The sequence below is a fragment of the Mchenga conophoros genome, linkage group LG8 (genome assembly GCF_057382185.1).
Source record: "Mchenga conophoros isolate Kocher_MC1m ecotype Shallow Benthic linkage group LG8, M_conophoros_male_GT1.1, whole genome shotgun sequence".
Classification (NCBI taxonomy): domain Eukaryota; kingdom Metazoa; phylum Chordata; class Actinopteri; order Cichliformes; family Cichlidae; genus Mchenga; species Mchenga conophoros.
The window spans coordinates 5,227,092-5,247,793 of record NC_140533.1 but is presented as its reverse complement, the minus strand read 5'-3'; the positions used below and the strand labels follow the sequence as shown (position 1 = coordinate 5,247,793).

Sequence of the window (20,702 nt, the reverse complement as noted above, 5' to 3'; positions counted from 1 at the left end):
ATATTTGGGTGCCTGTTTCTTCTACAGATAAAAAAAAAAGGAGAAAGAGGGAACAAAAATGGAGATCAGCCTGCAGACACTTCTGGAAAAAGATGTTTGAAGAGAAATGAATCACAGCAGCTGCTCTCAGATTATTCACGTTTATTAACATACAGTGTGTTTGTGTGATTAAACCAACACGTATTGACAAAGCTATTGGGTTTTTTTTTTAGAAATAAACTGAAGCGACAGGTACATTTTGAAAGAAACATTATACAATCATATTCACATGAAACTCCCCAGTGCTACATGTACAACTCATATTCTAATTCAGTTCAGTTTTATTTCTGTAGTGCCAAGTCAGAACAATAGTTGCCAAAAGGCACTTTATATTGGAAGGTAAAGATCCTATAGTAATACAGAGAAAACAGAGAAACCCCCAACAATCAGTTAACCTACGAGAAAGCACTGTGGCGACAGTGGGAAGCAAAAACTCCCTTTGAACAGGAAGAACCAGTCTCAGAGAGCGATGGCCAAGAGGCGTTATTATTCATAGCAGCAATCTCCAAATGCAGACTATTATTACTCAGCAGCAAACAAACAGTAGGCAGTGTTATCATCTAGCTGTTGACCTTGAAGTTTTAAGCAAAAAAAAAAAAATAGCCAAACGTCTTTCTTAGTTCATGAGGTAAACAAAGTTCAAATGACATTACGAATGAGACAGGACAAAAGCTTCTTGGAATTCATCAAGTGCTGGAAAACCAATAAAAAACGTAACCAAACGAAGGGAAAGAGTCTTATTCTGACTCCATTCAGTCTTTCTGATATATAACATGTCAGACTTTGGCTTTCAGTCTTTCCCCCAGACAAACTCAATACCTGCAATGATGAGGACTTTAAAGCACTGACAATGAATAAAAACACGATCCATGTGTTGTGGAGAATTGAGTGGCACACCCTAATAGTCCATCTTGTGGTAATCCTCTAGAGCCTTCTGAGGATTAAGTAGATGTAGATGAGTGACAGTGAAGAAGATGGCTATTTTAACACAGAATGTAAATGTCACCAGGCCCTAATCTCTGCAAACAGTTGCTCTAATTAGATGCTAACTGCCCACATACATAGCAGTTTATATATAAACCTCTCACTCCTGTGAAACTGATTATCTGTTAGAGTGCTGTCGCTAGCTGGCTAATTAGCACCACAAAAAGAAGTTAGACAAGCTCATGAACACATCAAGGAAAGGTCTCCACTCATTTCTGCTAATATTAAGATATAATATGAAATATTGAGATTGTTGCGTGGGCTGGTGGAACATTGCACTTGATTGTGATGGCTGATACTGAATGCAGAGAAAAAACTAACAACATTAAACAACGTTATGCTTTAAATCACTTTATTCTGCTACAGTTTCACAGCAAAACAACAAATGTTTGTTCATTTCCATTTATGCTAATAAGTTCTGCCATCGCTGGATGTTTTACTCGGATTCTGCAGCCTGAGACAAGAAGAAAAGGAAATAAAATAAAATATGTAAAAATATAAAATAATCCACTCTTATTATTCTTTTTTAATTTCCTGCTGCAGTCTCCGTAGCCACTGATGCCCATTCCCAGCGTTTCCATCCATGTTAGGCCACACATAGGCAACAAGTATGCTTTTTTAACTGGTGGTTAAACACAGCTTGATAATGTAAATGTGAATGACTGCAGGAGAAAACAAAATATTCAGGTTTCTAACTTTACCTTTCCAAACTCTCTGCTTTTAGCTCTCATCTTGTTAACCTGGGATTCAGCGATGTCTGCACGCTCCTGCGCCTCCTCCAGCTCATGTTGCACCTTCCTCAGCTTAGCAAGATGAACGTTGGCCTGCTCCTCCTGTAGGAAAAGTCTGAAATTTAGCTACCGAATAATAATGATGAGAATATCAAATTTCTCACTTCACGGGAAGATCTTACCGCTTCTTCATTTTGTCGTTTGTAGGCCTTGACTTTGAGCTGCAGCTTGTCTACGAGGTCCTGTAGTCTCAAAACAGTCTTCTTGTCCTCCTCAGTCTGGTAAGTGAGCTCCTTGACTCTCCTCTCGTATTTCCGGACTCCTTTTATGGCATCAGCGGCTCTTTTCTGTTCAAGTTCCACTTCCCCCTCCAGCTCACGCACCTAAAGTCAGCACTCAACAAATTTAGCATCAACTGTGGTCATCGTTCTAAGTGATGCTTCTCAGGTACTGTTTATGAAAGGCTATGATACCCGTGCTTCCAGTTTCTGAAGCTGCTTCTTGCCCCCCTTCAGAGCCAGGTTCTCTGCTTCGTCCAGGCGGTGTTGCAGATCCTTCACAGATACCTCCAGGTTCTTCTTCATCCTCTCCAGGTGACTGCTTGTGTCCTGTTCTTTCTTCAGTTCCTCCGCCATCATTGCTGCCTACATTTGCACAGGAGGTTAGGTTGATGTTCAAAGTCTACCTTGTCATTGAAAAATGGAAAATGAATGATTGCTGAATAAAATTAAGGATAAAGACATTTACATCGGTGATGGCCTTTTTGGCTTTTTCCTCTGCATTACGAGCCTCTTGGATGGCATCCTCCACCTCCCCCTGCAGCTGGCTGACATCTGCATCCAGCTTTCTCTTAGAGTTGAGCAGACTGGTGTTCTGCAGCCAAATGACAACAAACCAGCTGTCAATAAAAGCGAACTTGTGCTAACAATTCATGCGTGAACTCTCACAAGTCCAACAACATATTTAATTTTATATCAGCAGCCCCATTACCCACCTGCAGATATTTTGTATTTATTGTATTTTGGTTTGACTGTGTCTGTTGTATGTTTCACATTTTCTGTTTTACTTTGATAGACGTGTGTGCTTTGTTAGCGTGTCTAGTTTTCCCTCCCTTGTCTCCTCATGCTTGATTTGTCCTAGCTGTGTTTTCCTCCTGTCTCCTGTTCCCTGATTACTCCACTGTGTATTTTAGTCCTTTGTCATTCACTCCTTGCTGTCGCGTCGCTAACGTACACACTCTTACCGTCTCATAGTCTCTAGCCTCTTAGTTCTCTGTTTCCAGTTATTATGTTCGGTTCTCTGTACTTTAGCATCTGAGTTTTCCCGGCACCTTTGTGTTTAACCATCTGTTTCTGAGTCCTGCCTGCCACACAGCACGCACCTTGACATCATTGTTCCCTCTAAGCTGCGCGTGTGCGCAATTGCGCACTGCTGGCACGCTCTCTGGCTGCATTTTTAGGTAAACAGCAGCAAAAAACTTTGTTTGCAAAACTCAGTAACGTTTTTAAAGAAGTAACTATATAATTAATTGCCCAACATTGGTCATTATATACTGTATTTTGCAGACAGAGAGTTACAGACTCTCTCCCAGACCACAGACTCAGACTCATGATACAAGTCAGAAAAAGAAAAGAAAGTTGTGTTTTCAAAATTGGAGTTCAAGTTATTTTTACTTCCAATAGTGTTAACATACTGCACAGGTCATGAACAGGATTTTTTTTTAATTTTCATTGTAAGTGGGCTAAAGCAGTTAATTAAAAGTAGTCTAACATAAATGCTGTAATTTGATTATTTTAATAAAACATGTAACTTGGATGCATTCGATGCTGGCGTGACCACAGTGCACACGTCTGCTGTCACTCACAGTGGTCCAAGGGATCGCTCAGAGAGTTTGTGTGTTCGCTCAGACACATGAAAAATTAGAGGGAACATTGCTTGACACTATTATTTGCTGATATGGAGAAATATTTCTTATAACTTGGATATATACGAAGAGCTTTTTCACTATTACGAGTTACCTGAGAGTGTAACAGCCCGACTCGCTCACAGGCATCAGCTACTTCCCCTTCAGCCAATTTCCGGCTTCTTTCTGACTGTTCCAGAGCAGCCTGCAGCTCCTCCACTTCTGCCTGTAGCAGGCTGCTCTTGCGCTCCACCATGGCCACCTGCTCCTTCAGGTCCTCCTGGGTCCGCAGAGCCTCATCCAGGTGAATGGTTTGTTCCTACAGAGAGAAATTTACCCATGATTAGACATTCATAACCGATGTACTTAAAGTGGCGTTTCATATTCTACTTTGAGGTGGCTTTGTATGTTCCTCAGCTGCTTCTGGGCTTCAGCAGCCTGTCGATTGGCATGGCTAAGCTGTATCTCCATCTCATTGAGGTCAGTCTCCATCTTTTTCCTAATTCGAATGGTATCATTCTTGCTCCGCATCTCAGCATCTAGAGCTGACTGCATTGTCTCCAAAACACGCTGGTGGTTGCGTTTCATCTGCTCAATCTCCTCATCCTTCTCTGCCAGCCGGCGATCGATGTCCCCTTTGACCTGAGTGAGCTCCAACTGAATGCGCAAAATTTTGGATTCCTCATGCTCCAGAGAAGCCTAGAGTAAAAAGACTGAATGGTTACACAGAAGGGAAAAAAGAATAATAAGGTTTGTGTGAATTATGTTTAAAAAAAATCAGATTAGGTCACCTCAGCTTCCTCCAAAGCAGTCTGAATCTCTGTCTTCTCAGTTTCACTTTGCCTCTTAGTCTTCTCCAGCTCATGAATGGCTTTGCCATTCTCTCCGAGCTGTTCAGTCAGATCAGAAATTTCTTCTATAAATGTAAAACAACATGTAACGCTCAGTTACTGATCACATGAAAAATAATCAGTTATTTTCTAAAAAGGGAGCTATCATGGTAAATCTACTATCTTCTGATTGGCTGCCTCCTGCAAACATGATGTTTAAACAGCAGGCGATCACAGCTACTGTGAGCAATCGATGGATGGTTGGATGGACAGATACACAGATGGATGCATGGATGATTGCATAGTTAAATAAATGTGATGAACCATCTATAAGAAATCATCCACATACGTTGCAGGTTTTTGTTCTCTCGTTTGAGGACTTCGAGCTGCTCCAACACTTCCTCATAAGAATTCTTTGTTTTGAAGAGTTCAGTGCTGAGGGAGCGAGACTCTCTCTGTACACCATCCAGTTCAGCCTGAGTTTCCTCATATTTCTGCTTCCACTCAGAAAGAATCTATAGAAAACACAAAAAGTAGTTTGTCTAAGGCAGAATCTGTAAAGGCCTTTATGAAATGCTTTGACTCTTAGCAGCAGTGGGTTACAAGATGCTTCAGTTACCTTATCAAAGCTCCTCTGCTTTTTATCCAGACCAGCTGCTTGAGTGTTTGCTCTTTCCACGTCAGCCATGAGGTCCTCCACTTCTCCCTGCAGCCTTTGCTTTGTCTTCTCCAAAGAGAAACACTTGGCATTCACAGCCTCAATTGCCTCCTCAGCCTCCTGCAAACGCTGTGCAAGCTTTTTCCTGAGAAAGTTGGGAATCCATAATAATGGCAATTTTCTTACTCTATAATTTATTTTTTTTTAAAATCTACATATGTACGGTATGTGTTTGAGAAAAAGTCTCACTTTGCCTCTTCCAATTCATCATTGCGCTGGATGGCATCAGTCTCATACTTGGTTCTCCACTGAGCCACTTCACTGTTGGCCTTGGACATTGCTCTCTGGAGCTCAGCCTTGGCCTCTTGTTCCTCCTCATACTGCTCCCTCAGCAAATCACAGTCATGGCGGGCAGATTGAAGAGCATGGGACAGGGCATTCTTTGCCTGACATGGAGGCAGATTTGGATTTTTATTTACAAAACTACACATAAAGGGTCAAATAATCCTGTCACTGTAAGCATTGGCAAGTTCAATGTTTTTTTTTTTTTTTAAATATAAAGTACATTTATTAGCATGTTAGTTGGAAACATTTGTGCAACAAACTAAAGCTTTTAAAGTTAGTTTTATAATATAAGGACTAGAAGCCGAACGATTGCATTGCTCCTTTTCCTGTTTTTAGCTTTAGCCTAGTTACATTTAGCTTTTTAACTTTGGACACAGACAGACTGGTTTCTGATCTTGTGCTAATTATCCACTAGTAAACAAACCTATTCTACAAAACGTCTGACTTTTCCTTTAAAACCAGTGTAGCAACCAGTTCTCCACAACTGTTAAAAAAAATCGAACTGAGTCAACTTAGGGGACCAAGATGATGAATGCACTTTTAACCTTCTGAATTAAGTTAAGTTAAGCTAATCTAAGCTATGCTAAGATATAGCATAACTTAGCACTAACTTAACAGGTACTGTTTGGCACGGTGGAAACAAACCTTTATTTCTTCCTCAACCTGTCTCTTCAGTTCCTCGACTTGCTGGGTAAAGGCAAGCTTGGACCTCAACATCTGAGAGAGTATTGCTTCTTTCTCCTCAAGCAGGCGAGAGAGCTCACCTGTTTGAGAGGGTTCAGAAAATAAGGCATAAAAAACAAGAGCACTTTCACTCCAAAAACCTTTTAATCAGCTGCTTACCATTTTCATTCTGAAGTCTTGCCTTTTGAGCATTTACTTCAGTGATCAGATGTGTGTTCTCATCATGTTTTGTTTTGTATTCACTCAGTTGGTCTTCCAGAGAGCGGCACAGCTTTTCATAATTAATCTGATAATATGGATAACAGTTTTATTTGTATTTCTAACATACTGATTATATGCAAGACACAATCCACTAATTGCTGATTACATTATTTTGAATGCACTATTCCCACTTTACTTTCAGAGGCCAAACTTTTTACCAAAATTGGTATCTTTGTATATATAATGATACGGCAAAACATGATATCAATTTGGGAACTTTAAACAGTGAGGGAACAGTTGGTTAGGAGTCAAGCTGTGGGCAAAAATGAGCAGAGGTAAAGAGCAATTAAATGTCAAATGACTGTTACGTCCAGATGATCAAGTCAGATTGTCTCTGTAGTGTAAGTGTAAAGGTCCTTCTAATTTGAATGCACACAACTCTGCCCTCTGAGGTCCAAGTTATACACTAATTAGATGATAATCCTAACTGTGTTAGGGTTATGGCCACTTAGATCTCAGAAGGTTAAATGATCTGCTGAGATTAGTTGCAGAAAACACATGGAACCTGCATCATGTAGGTAATGGTGATTTTGTATTATTATATTTGACATTCAGTATGAATGTCTTAACTTAGCTTACCTTTGCTTTGACCATGATCTCCATGTTGCTAGACAGATCATCAGTCTCCATCTTGTACTCACTCTTCTCCTTTTCTAGCTTCTGCTTGACTCTCTGCAGATTGTCAATCTGCTCTCCCAGCTCAGCCACACTGTCAGCGTGCTTCTTTCTTAAAGCTGCAGCGATGGCCTCGTGGTGTAGGGTCGATTCTTCGAGGTCTCGTCTTAATTTCTGAAACTCAGCCTCTCGCTTCTTGTTCAGTTCTACTTGAGCGGCCGTGGCTCCTCCAGCCTCCTCCAGCCTCTCACTGATCTCCTCAAGCTCTCTGGAAAGATCAGACCTTTGCTTTTCCACCTTGGCCCTAGCAACACGCTCAACTTCAAGCTCTTCCACTAGCTCTTCATTGCATGCCTTGTTAAAGCAACAAAAAAACCCCATTAACATTCACTGACTTCAAGATTTCAAGATATTTGAAAAAAGAAAAGAAAAAAAGAATTCAATAGATTTCTGCTGTTGGTACCTGAAGCTCCTTGATCCTCTTCTGACATTGTACAGCTGCACTTTGCTCATCCTCAATTTTTGATACAAACTGGCTTAATTCGAAGTCTTTCCTGTTGCACAAAATCATATCTATTTCTATAAGCAAACATTAGAAGCTTAAAATTATACCTAAACAAAGATGTGCCCATCCATACTTTTTGAGATGCTCCTTCAGCTGTTGATTGCCATTTTCCAAATCCATTATGGATTCCTGAGCAAGTTTCAGATCTCCTTCAAGCTTTCTTTTAGCCCTCTCCACATCCATTCGAACTTTCTTTTCTTGTTCTAGAGAGCCCTCAAGCTAATACATGGGGATATACACATTATACATGATGTGTGATTTGAATTTTTTAAAAACAACTACTGGCTATATAGACTTACATCATCAACTTGTTGCTCCAGCTTGATCTTAGCTTTGGTTAGAGAGTTGACTTTGTCTTCTTCTGCTTGCAGATCATCTAGTGTCTGCTGGTGGACCTCTTGGAGGGCCAGCTTCTCCTTGGATAACTTAGCAATAGTGTCATCAAGACACGACATTTCTTCTGTCAGATTCTTCACCTGAATGTGTAAAACACGTATCTTAACCTTCTGAGGTCGAAGTTGTCATCAGTGATGACCCTAACCGTAACTGCAACTCTAATCAATCAGATTGCATAATATATATATCTATATTTTTTTTATTGTTCTTCTAATTGTGGCAATCGGAAAACAAACGAAACTGACAAACACATGATAAACTATTTATGTTTTTTCAAAATGAGTCAATTTTGCCTTCTTTTAGGGTTAGGTGACCACCAAAAACACACCTTGTTTTCAGTGGCATGCTTTTCTTTCTCCACTTTAGCCAAGGTGAGCTCCAAATCATCAATATCCTTCTTCAGCTCAGAGCATTCATCTTCTAGCTTCCTCTTCTTGGCAGTCAGTTCAGCGTTCAGCTCCTCCTCATCCTCCAGTCTCTCACTCAGTTCTTTGGTTTTAGCCTCGAGCAAGATCTTGTTCTTTATCAGTCCCTCGCATCGCTCCTCAGCATCTGCCAAGCTCTCACTTTCCTATTTAACAAAAATCACATTTAGCATTTATGCAGACTGCACTCTACTTGTGTATTGCAAAATTCATAGTTTCTCTCCTCACAGCTTGAATCTGCAGACACAAGTCGTTCTTTTCCTGAAGTAGAGAAACCATTTTGGCTTCCAGCTCCTTCTTCTTAGCCTCAGCTTTGGCTAAATCCTCCTTACACTTGGCAAATTCAACTTTCATCATGGCCATCTCCTTCTCCGTCTCAGCACTCCTCAAGAGTGGCTTGATCTTAAAGTAGAGCTTCATCCATGGCCAGTGTTTCACATTCATGAAGGAGCGAATATTGTACTGAACGATATAAATAGACTCTCTGGAAAGAGGTGGAACAAAAAGTTCTACTGTATTTAGTGTGCTGAACATTGACCTTGAGTTTACTCTGGACTCATTTTAATTACCTTCTCTCCATCATTTTCTGAAACTCCTTCCTTCTGAGAAAGCCACGGCACAAAGCCTGAGTAATTGTGATAAGAGAGGCAAGTTTTTCATCCCTCATCTCTTCCAGCAGACCCAAAAGTCCTGCTTTGAAGAACACCTACAAAAGAAAAGGAACATTTGTCTGTATATCTCTTAAAAACTACAACACTATGTTCAGACCCACTGTTCTCAATGATACTAAAAATGATTGGTTACAACAAACAACATAACAGTTCTTCACTAGTACTTGGATTACTGTTGCTGACTACAGTTGAAGACGATGATGTTGGAGTTTGTTTGACTGTGGGGAAAAGTTTGGTACTATCAAAACAATGATCTGCTTAGTGGTATACGAACATGAGATGGGAGTAGCTGGGCTAGCTAGGTACCAAGAATTGAACTAAGTGGACAATCCCCCTACTCTTATGTTCAATGTGGGATAAATACTGTCCGCCTTCCAACAGTAAGTTTCAGTTTCACCGTATGTTAGGGTGACCAACCGTCCTCTTTTCCCCGGACAGGTCCACTTTCCACGTTCTGTCCGGGGGGATTTTCGAGATTGATGAAAATGTCCGGGTTTTTCTATGGGCCCACAGAGGACCCATATGTGTGACGTCATCCCCGAGCTGCTGCTTTGTGAATAGCTGTTCTGCCTTACAGACTGGACACAGCATGCCTGATGATGTTTAAAAGATGCCAAAGCACAAGTGCAGCTTTTCAGACGAACTGCAAAAGAAATTTCCCTCGCACCGTCCCGTAATTTTTCTTATACAGATGAGGCCTTATTTCTGTACCATTATTTAATTCCAGAGGTTTTTAAGTAATTTTTTTGCACTTGTTGACTTGTAAAAGCCTATATGACATTTTTTATTTCACCATTTATTAACTGCACAGAGAAGGCATTGTTTAAATATGTTAAAAGTTCTTCATGACTGGGCCAAGTGTCCTCTTTTTTGGAAATATGGTAACCCTACCATATGTCATTTCGAATATGGCGAAGCCTTCACTTACACTCAAAATGAATTACCTTGGTATGTCCGAACTTATACTGTGTGTGATCTACATCGATAGAGCCCAAGAGCTTCTCGGAAGCTTTCTTGTTGTCAATGAATTGTCCTTCAGGAATTACACTGGCATTCAGTACTTTGTACCTAAACAAAGAAATCTCTTATTACACACAATTTTTAAAGTATTCTCAGAAAAACAGACTTTTGTTGATTACCTTTGCTTGAAATCCCCATACAGGATCCGACTGGGAAAGCCCTTCCTGCAGATCCTGATTCCTTCTAACACACCATTACATCTCAGCTGATGGATGACCAGATGGTGTTCCATAATCCCTACAAGTCAGGTAGAGCCACACTGTCTTTAGGCTGTATTCAGGCTGCCATACATACAGTACAAGTAAAATAGTCTGAAATGTCACGAGGAATACCTGGAATTTTAGTTTCATTTGGGATCAGGCACCTAACAAAGTGAGGATGGGTGCTCCTCAGGTTTGTCATTAGCTTTCCCAGATTCTCCTGTTAGAAATGATCAGTGATGATTTATTTTTTCAATCAGAATATTTTTTCAGACTATTGTTGATCAGATTTTCAGAAAGTTACCCTAAAGAGGGCTGACACAGTCTGGAACGATGCGCCCTTCTTCTTTGCTGCTTTCTTAACACCACCACTTCCACCTGTGTTTTCTTCAAAATAATCATTGTTTTTATTTATTTAGAATATTAAAAACAGGCCATTTTAATAGAGAATAAAATATTAGGTATTTCATACTCCTACCCTCAGAAGAAGCATAGTTAGAATAGAGGAAAGCCAGTAGTTTCAGGCTGGCTTTCTGGTAGAGTTGGACGACAGTCTCATTCAGCGGGTCCTTGTTTTTGTCTAACCAGCCTGTGATGCTGTAATCCACAGTCCCGGCATAGTGCACCAAAGAGAAATGAGCTTCAGCCTTGCCTTTGACAGACTTGGGCTTCTGAAAGTTGCTTGATTTTCCTAGATGCTGGTCATACAACTTGTTTTTAAAGGTCGTGTCTGAAGCCTTAGGGAACATACACTCCTCTTCAAGGATGGAAAAGATGCCCATTGGCTGTTGAAGATAGTGAGTCAGAAAATCCTGCTGGGATCACAGGGTCATATTGCATCTGAATAAACAAACCTTCTCAATGAGCTCGATACAGGCAGCCAGGTCCATCCCAAAGTCAATGAACTCCCACTCGATGCCTTCCTTTTTATACTCCTCTTGCTCCAGCACAAACATGTGATGGTTGAAAAACTGTTGCAGTTTCTCGTTGGTGAAATTGATGCACAACTGTTCCAGACTGTTATACTGCAAAACATGGAATTTACTGTAGAGCTTATTTATTTTTCTACAAATAATCAGATGGACCGTAGAAAGAAAACTTACATCAAAGATTTCAAATCCAGCAATGTCCAGGACTCCAATAAAGAACTGCCGAGGTTGCTTCGTGTCAAGCATCTGATTAATGCGGAGGACCATCCAGAGAAACATCTTCTCATACACTGATTTGGCCAAAGCGCCAATAGAATTGTAGACCTGTACATAATGACATTTTGTAGATTTCAACAGCAACTTTAATATCATCATGTTGTAAGGTTGTTGTGTGCAACACACTTCAAGACAATATCTATACACAGAGCAAGATTATTGTTAATTTGATAAAACTATGTTTGCTAGATGTTTAACTTATTTCACATGCCATTTTTAGTCCAGACGACACGTGCCTGCCGTCCTCTTTGATTAACACAAACTCCAACCCTGAGCTCTCCAAATACATACAGTTGTCATTTCAGAATGATCTACCAGGTCATAACAATCAGGGAACCAGAAAAAAGTAATTCTAGCACACATCAAAAACAATTAACCCACATTTTTCCAAGATGTTATTTCCCCCCCAAAGTACAGGATTAGATGTCAGAGTTCTCAGGACTGTAAGGTTAGAGTTTCTTGCTATATTCTTTTTTTTTGGCCTTTTTTCAGCTTTATTTGATAGACACAGTGAAGAAATGACAGGAAAGCGGGGGCAGAGAGAACGGGAAAGACATGTGGCTAAGGGCCAAGGGGTGGACTCGAACCCAGGCCAGGCACTCTCAGTCATATGGCATGTGGTTGCCCACTCAATGTACTGAGCTAAGTTATATTCTAGCATCAACACAACTGATGGATTCAAAGACATTAAGCGTTTGACAAGGCTTTCCTGTCATTTAACAATAAAAATGATCAATACACAATATGAACCTCACAACGCTGATTAAGTTAGTGCCAATAGTTTTTCAAAAACCTGTACCAAGGCAAACACTGAAGATAAAGCAGATAAGAGGATGAGACTGAACATATAACACCTGTTCTTAAACAGCTCCATTAGCTTCAAGTTCACCTCCGTGTCAATTTCAAGATCCTGCTTCTTAACGTCAAACCGCTTCATAACCACGCTCCCCCATATTTATTTGATCTTCTCCATATGCCCTCAGTCCCTCGTACACTCCGCTCTTCTTCAGCTTCCCTTTTGTTTGTTCCACCTGCTCGTCTGACTTCCATACGACTCAGAGCCTTTAGCTGTTCAGCCACCAGATCTCCGGACTACAAACTCTCTCTCCACTTTTATAATTGCACCTTAAAACCCTTCTATTCACAATTGCACACACTTCATCATGATTCCGTCTTAGTCTATTTTTACCTTGTTGAGTTTTTATACTTGTTTTTTATTTTTTATACTAATGTAAGGTGACCTTGAAGGTCTTTAAAGGTGCCTATAAATAAAATGTATTATTATTATTATTATTATTATTATTATTATTATTATTATAGGATGAATTTCCACTTGTGCACCTGATATGAACTTTTCTATGTGTCCGTTAACACTAAAATTTGCAAGTTACCTGCTGAACAGTCTGCCCTTTGGTCACATACTCATTGCCAACCTTTACTCTTGGATAACACAAAGCTTTCAGCAGGTCTGCAGAGTTCAGACCCATCAGGTAAGCTGCTTTGTCAGCCACTTGTCAAAGAAAAAGAGAAGAGAAGAAAAAATAAAGGCAGAGTGTGATAAAAGAGGCTGAGATTCTAAGGTTTGAAAAGATTAAAATCTATATTTGCACATACCAAAAACAAACGATAATGAGCACAAGAGATATATATTTATATCAAGATAAATAAAATCATTAAGGTGGAACATTATGAATAACAATTACCCTCCGTGCCGTCTGGCTCTGCCTGCTCCTCTCTCTGCTTCTGCTTGAACTTCATATTCCCATAATGCATCACGGCACCTATCAGCTTATAGATGCCAATCTTCTCCTCTCCAGTGAAGCCCAGGATGTCGATAGCACTCTGAATGCACATGAAAGTAGAGCTGATCTAAGAGCAAAGTTAGCAGTGATGGAAAAGCAGGAAATGTTCATCTGACTTACATCAGTGGCCATCAATTCTTCACTGTCATCAATACTCGCCACGCTGATCTCCCCCTGGCTGACAAATGGGTAGTCATAGGGGTTGGTGGTAATGAGGAGAGTTTCTGGAAAGAACATAACAAGCCCTCAATTTGGTGCCTTGCACCATACACACATTGTGTATATGACTTTGTTGCAATGCTGTCGTTTCTTGTGTCACCTATGAGCTCAGGCCTCTTGTTGGACATTATCTGGTAGAAAATATGGTAACTCCTCTCTGCGGCCAGTTGAAACGTTACTCTGGATTTTTCCAGTAAATCTACCAAAAACACACAAAATTGGCTTAAATAAAGAATACAACAAATTCTGACAAGATTGTATTACTTATTAATACCCACAAGTCTCAATATCAGCAGAAGCCAGCTTTCCTGTGGTTCCAAAGTGGATCCTGATGAATTTGCCCTGAAAAATGAAAGAAACGTTATCTATGGAGAGCAAAAGAAGACTTGGAATTAAAATAAATAAAAAAGTCTTCACTTACAAAGCGTGAAGAGTTATCATTTCTGACAGTCTTGGCATTTCCAAAGGCTTCCAACAAAGGGTTAGCAGAGATGATTTGATCCTCCAGATTCCCCTTAAGTAAGACAATGAACAATGTAAAATATTAAAAATACAGACAAGGCAGCTGATGAATAGTCCATATATATTTAAATATTACCTGTAATTTTCCAGTGGCAGCAGCATCTTTTTTCCTGTCCCCGGAGCCTGCGATTGTCGCAAAGTACTGGATGACACGCTTGGTGTTGACAGTCTTTCCTGCACCGGATTCTCCACTACAGTACATAAAGTACAATCAGAAATCTTTAATCAAGTAACAAATACAGGCTGTTGTACAATCTTTTAAATGCAGCTTACGTGATGAGGATGGACTGGTTTTCTCTATCTAAAAACAAACAAACAAACAAAAAAGCAAACAGTCATGTTAGAGAGGTGCACTGGATTACATAAAAATGGTAATATAACTTTTAAGCTTACCAGTAAGCATCGACTGATATGCATTGTCGGAAATGGAGAAGATGTGTGGTGGAGCCTCCTGGCGCTTCTTACCCCTGTAGGCTACCACCACTTCCTGGTTGTACACTGGGAGCCACTTGTAAGGGTTCACAGTGACACAGAACAAGCCAGAGTAGGTCTACAACCAAAAGCAACATCTGTGGTCAATATAAGCTTATTAGCTTTATCTGACAGAATAACTATTGCTTTTTAATTAGTCAGCCTGGTGAATTTAGTCTCAAAGGACACCATATATTTATGTTGTTGACCAGGCAGCTTAGGACACAGGTGACACTGATTCTCACGACACAGGCTGTGATGGATTATAAGGACAGGCGAGTAAGTGGTAACTATGAAGTCTTAACTCCAAAGTCAGAAGCAGTATATAAACAACATTTTAATTTAATTGGATTTTCTCTTTTTGTGTTGTTCTGTTTATGGTTCAAATGTATTGTTTTCTTTTTTCTGGTAAATAACACTGGATAGTGGGTTTTAGAATATGAGATGCTTTAATTCACACAGTGATCTGTCATCATTCATTAGATGACTTTAGGTCACGAGCAGTTGTCCAAGCATTTCACTACATATCGTACTGTGTATGACTGTGTACGTGACAAATAAAATTTGAATTTGAATTTGAATTTGAATTTGATTTGACTTAAGTAATGTAATTTTTATATTTAAACATATATTTTACCTGGATGTTGGACTGGCTGCTATTTTGTAAAATTCCATCACTTAAAACTATGAGTATTGGACAAAATTAGGCCAAAACTGGGCCATATTATTTAAACGCTGAGGCTAACTATATTTATACAGGTGTTTTCACCTGTATTTTTTGTCATGATCCTGGGCCTAACTTTGTGTTTTTGAGCTTTTTGAAGTTCATTTCTTTGTTTTCCAGGTGTTCATAGTTTTGTTTACTGTTCTTTATTTATTCTTGAGCATTCTGGGAACTTGTAGTTCTTGTTATATGTTACTCTTAATTTAGAGTCTAATTTGTTCCCTCATTGTTTATTGTTGTTGTCCTGTTGTGTGTTCCTGCATTGGTGCAAGTCTGGACTCTGAGATCAGCCCGAATGAAGTTTGCTTTTTGCTTGAGTCTGTCTGCCAGTGAACTTGCATTTGGCCTGCAAATCATGAAAATTTCAGTGAATTTGTAAGACTTTGTTATTAGTTTGAAGAACATTTTAACATTAATTTATGTTTAGTTTCATTTATAACACTTCCTGAAAAAGAGAATAGGCTCACTTGTCCAGGAAGATACTCGAGGATCGATTTGGATATACACTTCTCTAGACTTTTTCTATAACCTCAAAGCATTAAAAAAAAAAAAAAGACAAAAAGAAAAGAAAAAGTAGCTACTGTCAGACCAAATAAACCCTCAGCTGACTGCACCTCTGCTGTTGGTCTGCACGCTTCAGTTGAGCAGCAGCTTGTCAGGCATTATCTGGTGCAGTACTCACATAGATCATCCAAGCTGCGTAACGCTCTTTGAGGTTAAACAGCACAGCCGCCTCATTAAGGTGTGTCATCATGGCCATGTCCTCAATCTTATCAAACTTGGGTGGGTTCATAGGGAAGATTTCATCTTCCTTCACTGTTACAACCTGTGACGGTAAGAAAGACATCTTCATTAAGAAATATATGAAGTTAGAGCCTGCTCTCTATATTGCTTCTGCAATGTAAAGTACATTAAAAAGCTCATCAGTGGACAATCTAAATAAAATGTGCCAACGATGCCTATAAATCTCCAGTATAGAGATACATGGAGCAGATGTACCTGTCCTGACTGAGTTTTAACAGTCGCCTTGCCACCCTCTTTGCTTTGAAATGTGCCTTTAACAAAGAGCTCCTTTGGATCCACCACAAACACTGCAGTTTTGGCATCAAAGGGCCTGTTCTGAGCTTCAATCCTCTCTCGTTCGGGTCTCCTCAGATATGGAGCGGCCTCCCCAAAAACAGCCATGTCAGCGTCTGAACTCATCTCTGCAGTGTACACCCCAGGGGACTAAAACATCCAGGGTTAATGTTAGAATTCATCTATTAATGAATTTGATCATCATCCTGATCAAATCTTACCCCAGAAAGTCAGCGTATGGCTCCTTCTAGAGACACCTGAATCAAAGCTCCTGCTGGTTAAGTCAGTAGCCGTCACAGCCAGAAGACAATGAAGCAGAAAAATGTACGAAGCGTTGGCGCTTACTGCTTTTATAAGATGCATTAGCATAGACAGCAAACAACTATATTTAGGTCAAATCCCCCATTGAACGTGGGTGGAGGAAAGTGATTAGCTTGGCATGTGATGTCATGCAGATGGTGCTGAGCTTTTGTTATAAATCCGTGCCGTGGAGCAACTGCAGCTCAAGAAAAGAATGAATGCCAAAGGAGGGTGACCTCTGCCAGAGATACAGCTCACACAGATGATAAACTTTCCAAGTGTTTGTTATCTTGGGCACTGATCTCCAAGATTATAACTGGATTTGACATTAAGGATGTGTCTAGACTTAAAAGCAGCTATTGAACAATTTAAGCTCAAAGAATGCATTTGTAAGCCAGTAATAGTTGGTGGTACACAAAGTTATTAAACGCAAAGCAGTCACTGCTCAAGTCTAATCTCATTACTGAAAATCATGTGAATTTTGATTTTATTTTACAACTGGAATGTCTATGTGCAATACACTACAATAATGCAAAGAAACCCCAACAATCAAATGACCCCTATGAGCAAGCACTTGGTGACAGCAGGAAAGAAAACCTCCAGCAGAACCAGGCTCAAGCCGCAATCTGCAAGTATAAGCATCGCCTGCTACTTACTACTACTCTTTATTCTTCTTAATTCATATGGAAGCAGTGAGGGTTACTTTTTTTAAATTAAATAAATAATGAGATGGTGTAAAATGTTTTGCTAATCTGAGGTTGTATTTATCTAATATTAAGACGTGATAAGGACCAAATGATTTTATTATGTCCTTATGAATAAAAAAAAGATGGTGTCGTTTTTTTTTCTGTATCCAATTCAAGACATTAAGAGTAAAATACTGTAAGCTAACTTTTTACTTATGTGAAATTTTAAAATGGATTTGGCACTGCTCATTAGAACGCATAGCTGACTGAAAGATCTGTCATTTTCTACGGTTTCTATTGTGTGTGTGTGTGTTTGTGTGTGTATTAATTTTCCAGTTTCAGATGAACATGAGTGTGGTATCACAAATATTCTCACAAATAAAGTCATGAAACAATTACATAAAAAATGTGAAACTGTGTTTTACAGGGTTTTATTTTATGTCCTGATTTACTTACATTCCTACATATTTCAAAAATTCATATGGTGAATACACTTCATATGTCATGGCAAGGATTTCTGTCTTCACAGCAATGTAACAAAATACATTTTTCACTTATCTCCAAAGCTTATTGTTTTGAAATGTACCATTAATGGTGCGCGGTGACACTTCTGATAGTCATGACAGGCTTATAAATAAAGTCATAGCTGATAAAGCCCTCAATAGAAATTCCTCCAGGATCCTTCTGGGATGGCTTTAGAGATCACAGTGGACTAGCGGTCACATTAGAGAATCTGAGGCTTCTTTTTTTCCTGTCCCAAAGAATCTTGTCTGAGGGACACTTGATGACAGATGCAACAGAAACAAAAAAAACCAACCCAATGTCACTTTAGTGCAGAAAGAGGTTGCCTTAGCTTTAAAACGTTTTTGTTAAACCTTGATAGTACATTAAAAAATGCAAAAAAGTTTTCAATGACATTTTATTGGCTATTAAAAAAACCTCATGAAAAATATGTCAATTCTGGCTGAGATCAGAGGGCATACAGTGGAGGATATAATTCTTCAATCTCCTGCTAAATTTCTGCTTTTGCTCACAAAGAAATGAATAGTCTCTCATTTTTATGGTAGTTTCATTTTAATGGAGAGAGACAGGATAGCAAGCACAATTGAGAAAAAACACATGACATAAATGTTATAAACTACATGAAGAACTACAAGTTCTTTGTCATCAACTTGACCCGCTGTGTTTGGGGGAAGAGAAATGCTGAGTATGACCTAAAGAACAATATCCCCACAGTCAAGCACGGAGGTGGAAACTTCCTTTGAGTCTTTTTTCTGTTAAAGATACAGGATGATTTCATCGCATCAATCTTACAGAGAATCTATGGAGGGAGCTCCCAAGAGGCAACCAAGAAAACTAAAAGATTTAGAGTTTCTGTAAAGAGAAGTTGCTGTTTCCGTAGCGATTGGAGTTTTTACAGGGTGGGGTTGCTAGCCCCACGCCCAACCCTCCTCCTTTCTCATCCGGGCTTGGGACCGGCAAAGGCAGAGTTCAGACTACTGAACTCTATCGTCTTCCCTACTGCACTTTACGCTAGTGAAACCTGGCGCTCAACAAGTGCAACTATTCAACACCTGAACGTGCTTCAACAACGTGGCTTGCGGCGAATCCTGAGAATTTCCTACCGGGACCGAATAACAAATGAGGAGGTCCTACGAAGAGCAGGCACCCGCCCATTAGCCGATGTTGTTGCAGAAAGACGCTTTTGCTTTGCGGGACATACACTCAACAAAAATATAAACGCAACACCTTTGTTACTGCTCCCATTCCCCATGGGATGGACGTAGAGACCTAGAATTCATTCCAGATACACAATATAACCATCCCTCCCAAACAGTGGTCACAAATCAGTCCAAATGTGTGGTAGTGGGCACATCTGCTATATTGAGATAATCCATCCCACCTCACAGGTGTGCCACATCAGGATGCTGATCTGACATCATGAGTAGTGCACAGGTGTACCTCAGACTGCCCACAACAAAAGGCCACCCTGGAATGTGCAGTTTTGTCTCACAGCAAAATGCCACAGATGCCACAAGCAATGAGGGAGCGTGCAATTGGCATGCTGACAGCAGGAATGTCAACCAGATCTGTCGCCCGTGCATTGAATGTTCATTTCTCAACCATAAGCCGCCTCCACAGGCGTTTCAGAGAATATGGCAGCACATCCAACCGGCCTCACAACCGCAGACCTCGTGTAACCACACCAGCCCAGGACCTCCACATCCAGCAGGTTCACCTCCAAGATCGTCTGAGACCAGCCACCCAGACAGCTGCTGGAACAATTGGTTTGCACAACCAAACAATTTCTGCACAAACTGTCAGAAACCGTCTCAGGGACGCTCAACTGCATGCCCGTCGTCCTCATCGGGGTCTTGACCTGACTCCAGCTCGTCGCCGTAACAGACTTGTGTGGGCAAATGCTCACATTCGATGGCGTCTGGCACGTTGGAGAGGTGTGCGCTTCACGGATGAATCATGGTTCACATTGTTCAGGGCAGATGGCAGCTGAGAATGTCCCAGTTCTTGCATGGCCAGCATACTCACCGGACATGTCACCCATTGAGCATGTTCGGGATGTGCTTGACCGGCGTATACGACAGCGTGTACCAGTTCCCACGAATATCCAACAACCTCGCACAGCCATTGAAGTGGAGTGGACCAACATTCCACAGGCCACAATTGACAATCTGATAGACTCCATGCGACGATGTGTTGCACTGCATGAGGCAAATGGTGGTCACACCAGATACTGACCGGTTCTGGGTCCCCAGACCCCCAATAGCGCAAAAAACTGCACATTCCAGGGTGGCCTTTTGTTGTGGGCAGTCTGAGGTATACCTGTGCACTACTCATGATGTCAGATCAGCATCCTGATGTGGCACACCTGTGAGGTGGGATGGATTATCTCAATATAGCAGATGTGCCCACTACCACACATTTGGACTGATTTGTGACCACTGTTTGGGAGGGATGGTTATATTGTGTATCTGGAATGAATTTTAGGTCTCTACGTCCATCCCATGGGGAATGGGAGCAGTAACAAAGGTGTTGCGTTTATATTTTTGTTGAGTGTATTTTACGCCTACCCCCTCATCGCCCAGCTAAGATTGCCATGACATGGCGTCCACGAACTGGCAAGCGAAAGCAAGGCCGACCAAAGACCACATGGCGTCGAACATTTATGGACGACCTGAGAACTGTCGACATTGCCTGGGACGAAGCTGAAGCAGTCGCTGCTGACCGACATCGATGGAGATCACTAGCTGCCCGATGCGCCGCTCGGCGTAGGAGGAACTAAGTACTAAGTAAGTAAGTAAAGAGAAGTGTCCCAAAACCCCTCATGAGATGTGCACCAATCTAGTGACA

General features: G+C 40.6%; 1 protein-coding gene across 1 annotated transcript; it reads right to left on the bottom strand.

Annotated features, from left to right (window-relative positions):
* Nucleotides 1–172: 172 nt before the first annotated feature.
* On the bottom strand, nt 173–16,667 carry LOC146567965 (myosin-4-like). The gene is made up of 39 exons (XM_085283697.1): nt 16,569–16,667; nt 16,270–16,497; nt 15,953–16,096; nt 14,469–14,625; nt 14,349–14,376; nt 14,152–14,266; nt 13,975–14,067; nt 13,832–13,895; nt 13,654–13,752; nt 13,455–13,558; nt 13,236–13,374; nt 12,924–13,042; nt 11,431–11,580; nt 11,182–11,352; nt 10,806–11,112; nt 10,632–10,714; nt 10,460–10,547; nt 10,247–10,364; nt 10,052–10,175; nt 9,006–9,142; nt 8,665–8,920; nt 8,340–8,582; nt 7,915–8,091; nt 7,689–7,834; nt 7,514–7,604; nt 7,015–7,404; nt 6,334–6,460; nt 6,136–6,254; nt 5,395–5,591; nt 5,107–5,290; nt 4,837–5,002; nt 4,449–4,573; nt 4,048–4,356; nt 3,773–3,976; nt 2,502–2,627; nt 2,228–2,398; nt 1,937–2,137; nt 1,725–1,856; nt 173–1,477 (listed from the first exon to the last, which is right to left on the bottom strand). Exons 2-39 carry the CDS (start codon nt 16,471–16,473, stop codon nt 1,460–1,462), a joined length of 5,826 nt encoding a protein of 1,941 aa, XP_085139823.1. The 5' UTR covers nt 16,474–16,497; nt 16,569–16,667; the 3' UTR covers nt 173–1,459.
* Between the last annotated feature and the right edge of the window lie 4,035 nt (nt 16,668–20,702).